Source organism: Armigeres subalbatus, chromosome 2 (genome assembly GCF_024139115.2).
Source record: "Armigeres subalbatus isolate Guangzhou_Male chromosome 2, GZ_Asu_2, whole genome shotgun sequence".
Taxonomy (NCBI): Eukaryota; Metazoa; Arthropoda; class Insecta; order Diptera; family Culicidae; genus Armigeres; species Armigeres subalbatus.
In genome coordinates, this window is record NC_085140.1 from 100,093,499 (window position 1) to 100,097,474 (window position 3,976).

The 3,976-nt window shown below is 43.9% G+C and overlaps 1 protein-coding gene across 1 annotated transcript; it reads left to right on the forward strand.

The window, feature by feature from the left end:
- The first annotated feature begins 241 nt into the window (after positions 1–241).
- On the forward strand, positions 242–3,618 carry LOC134214782 (fork head domain-containing protein crocodile). Its single transcript, XM_062694094.1, has one exon. It carries the CDS (start codon positions 916–918, stop codon positions 2,164–2,166), a length of 1,251 nt encoding a protein of 416 aa, XP_062550078.1. The 5' UTR covers positions 242–915; the 3' UTR covers positions 2,167–3,618.
- The last annotated feature ends 358 nt before the right edge of the window (positions 3,619–3,976 follow it).

The following is a 3,976-nucleotide window of genomic DNA, read 5'->3' on the forward strand; positions in this document are numbered from 1 at the left end:
GGATGATGTCTTGCTCTTTCTGATACAGGAACGATAGGCGTTGAAGAGAGACAACGAAAGCGGAACCGAGCAATCATCGTTCGTTCAACCCCCAGCTGGACGAAAGTATGAATGAATGAAGCTGTCTGTCTCTTCGGCGCGTATCTCATGGCATTGGAGAGAGTGCGATAGTGATATTACACGTTGCGGTTACCATGGTACACTTGCAGCAGTGGCGTACGAATGCGATGGTGTTTGTATGCGTAGAAGTCTGTTTGTACTGCTGCTCGCTCACTGGTTGCTGCGCTTCGTTAAATCAGTGTCGTCGCAGCAAGAAGTGAGGAAAAATCATCATCATCGTCGGTCCCGTTGTGCCTGGGCATATACGCTAATCGGTCCCAACTGTTTTTGTATATTTTTGGACGTCCGAATGTGTTGATATGTTATTTTATCGTTGGAACCCGTCGCTGCAATAGCAAAGTTTTGCTCGCTCGCGCCGCCGTGTATTTGTGGCGCCCAATTCTCGAAACCAGGAACATCCACGGCCAGAAGGCGAGCCACCAGTTAGTGTCGGTACCGCACCGATGGTGGATGTGTGTTTTTTGTTATTTATGATAATAAAGTGAAATTTTGATTGAAAACAATGTCGGTGTGATATTTACCTTCGACCGTCTCGCCTTTTCCGTAAATGCTCCGGGTTTTTATTATTATTGGAAGCAAGACGATTAGTGACAGTGCACGCGGAGTGAACCCTCGTCTGACCCACGGAGAAGAGTTTAACGAAAAAAATATTTGCACAAATTTGTTGTGGAAGATAATATTGTTCGGAATAACAAATTCAGTTGTTTAAATTGAAAACAAACGTGGCAAGTGGACTGCGCGCGGGGGCACGCGACTTCTTTTGTGGCGAATTGTTTACGGTGAAGAAGAACGAAGATGCATACTCTGTTTACGGATCAGAATACATTCTCGCGGCATTATGGCCACACACAGCCGGGTTATCCGACGAATGCGGGAACCATGGCTCCGGCTCATCACTACACCTACGATCAGTACTCACGGTACGCCTACGCCGGATCAGCTTATGGATTGGCAGCTCCTCACCAGAACAAGGAGTTGGTGAAGCCGCCGTATTCGTACATTGCGTTGATCGCGATGGCCATCGGTAGTTCACCAGAGAAAAAAGTCACTCTTAATGGCATCTATCAATACATCATGGAACGCTATCCCTACTACCGGGATAACAAACAAGGCTGGCAGAACTCCATCAGACACAACCTAAGTCTGAACGAGTGTTTCGTAAAAGTTGCTCGCGATGATAAGAAGCCTGGCAAAGGAAGCTACTGGACGCTAGATCCCGATTCCCACAACATGTTCGATAACGGATCGTTCCTCAGACGTAGACGAAGATTCAAGAAAAAAGATGCTCTCAAGGAAAAGGAGGAAATGATCAAGCGTCAAACGATGATGCTAGAAGACAAAATGGGCGATATAAAACCCATCAAGATCATGGGATCGGGCCATCATCTGGATGGCAAGCAATTTACCCATCAATTCAAACGTGAACCAGGACTCGACCTCGCCACCCAATGCATGGTCAAAGACAGCCTCGCGCCAACCATCCTCAACACCTGCCACGACACGTTAGCCACCCAGATGAACCACCTGTCCGCCAGCGATCATGGATTCTCGGTAGATTCCCTGATGAACGTCTACAGTCCAAGACTGCACCACACCTCCTATCCGTATCACTTCAACGAGGACAATCTGGTGACGACCTCGAGCCAGTTACGTCACCATCATACCTCTGCCCACCATCCCCCACCGCACGGTGGCTGGTACACTCCGGAAACGCCACCGGAATCCATCGGCAACACTTCCGGCGGTAGTGCATCCACCCCCACAACCATCCCCACATCGGTGCACCCCTCCACGCACGGATTCCGCGACATGGTGTTCGAGCACAGTCAAACCAACTGCCAAATGGATACGGGCAGTCCCAGCAATAGCATTACCTCCGCCAGTCCACCGGTGATTCCCGGATCGGTAGCCAACAGCAGTGCGGCAGCGGCGGCGGCCGCCGCAGCAGCCGGACACCTCAGCGCAGCGGGAAATCTGAGCCATCTGGGCCACTACCGGTCACACGTTGGATACTACCAGGATTGCGGCATCAAGTACGGCGTGTAAAGTGATACCAAGTGTAAGGTACGGTGTTAGATTGTAGGTAATTATTGTAGTTAAGTTGTTCGGATGGATCTCTCACGCTCTCTCGTGTGCTGAAGTGGTGCTGGAAGCTGGAAGTGATGGTCGATCACCGCTTGCCGTTTTTGTTTCGATGGCTTTTCACGTGAATAGCGTCGGGTATTGTTCGCACTCCAGCTGGAGGAGCACTTTTCGCCGAATTTGAGCATCAGCGCTTGGCCTTGGGAAGAATTCCACTTGCGGTGCATTCTTTTGCGTGAGAACGGAATGGCAGTTCTATTATTTTATGATTGAGCCGGTGCTTTTCGCATTAGTTAGGTTATTTAAGAAAAAACCACTCCGTAATTGTTTTACCCATTTACTCAAAATTTTACTTATCGTCGTCAGAAATTTCACAGCTATTAGATTCTCAAAAAAATATTATGCAGTAAAATTTCTAATTAAAACCAACGTGTTGAGTTCTGGAAAATTGTTTTCTCATTCGAAATTAAATCGGAAAAATATCGATTCCATCCATGTACAACTTTCGCAAAACTTTCCAGACATCCAGCAGCACCACCATCTGAATATGCGTTGAGCCTGAGTAGATCTGAATCGAGTCAGAGAAGAAAAAGTCGAATTTCAACGTTGGCGAATTATGTATGTATAGATATGGCAAAAATCAAATGACTGAAGAAGCGGCAGCGAATTTAATTTATTTTCAACTCTCGAAACGTTCGCTGCCGCTGCTACGCCGCCGTAGTGATAATTTAGTAGAAGAGGAATAACACTTCAATTCGAGTACCGTCGTGCGGGGCTTCTTTTGAAAAATCAGGGGCTACTTTGGACATTTTAAAACAAGAATTATAACGAAAATTACTATAAAATTGTCATTATCACCAATCGGGTGTCTTGTTGATAGTTGGACGGCAACTTTCTGTTACAAATTTGGTATTTTTTCCGTTTAGTTTTTTCAAAAAATTAAAAATCCAAAGTAGCCCCCGGAATCAAAAGAAGCCCCGCACGACGGTAGGGGTTATATCTCATTCCTAGCGACTAGTAGAGGAGTTTCGTTTTCGGCGTCCGACGGTTTACTCCAAGCGGTGAAGAGTTAATAATGTGTATTATATAGACAAGAGTGTGGTAGAGAGGAAGCCGAAGATTGCAATATGGATGATTCGTTACTAAATGCTATAACTGTTCCAACTTAGAAATTTCATTACTGATCGAATTGTAAATGTTACGGTTGGACATCGAGAAAAAAAATAGAAGAAGTATGAATGATTGTGTGTGAGGGGTTTGAATGCTCATTATGCTACAAAGTATACATTTTATTTTGTTCAAATAAATTTAGTTCCTGCATTCTTGAGATTCATGTGTATTTCCATTGCTGTCATGAAATGATATTATTATAAGATACACTGCGTTTAATAAATGAATTCAATAATCCATCAAAACTAAAATTGTATTCGCAATACGAATGGTATATGAAAGAAATTATGTCTTCCTTACGTTTATGTTTTTTTGTACTCGCTTACTATAAAGTGTAGCAGATTTCGAACCTTACAAAAAAGCAGTAATCCCATTTTTGGTAACGATGTAAATCCTATTTGATTCGATCAGTTTTCTTATTATAATTTCACAAACTCAGGCAGCTGACAAAAAATCATTTCTTGGTTTTCTCATTCATTTATTTTTTGTACTTTTTTTCTTACTCAAAAGATTGTTGTACCTCCGTCCTTAAGGAATTCCTCATTCATCCAACAACAACTTATTTCACTGATTTAGTTTATTAGTGATTAATATTTCTCTTCAA

Excerpts from the sequence above, each read along its gene's own strand:
- LOC134214782 (XM_062694094.1), top strand. The coding sequence starts at position 916 with ATGCATACTCTGTTTACGGATCAGAATACATTCTCGCGGCATTATGGC.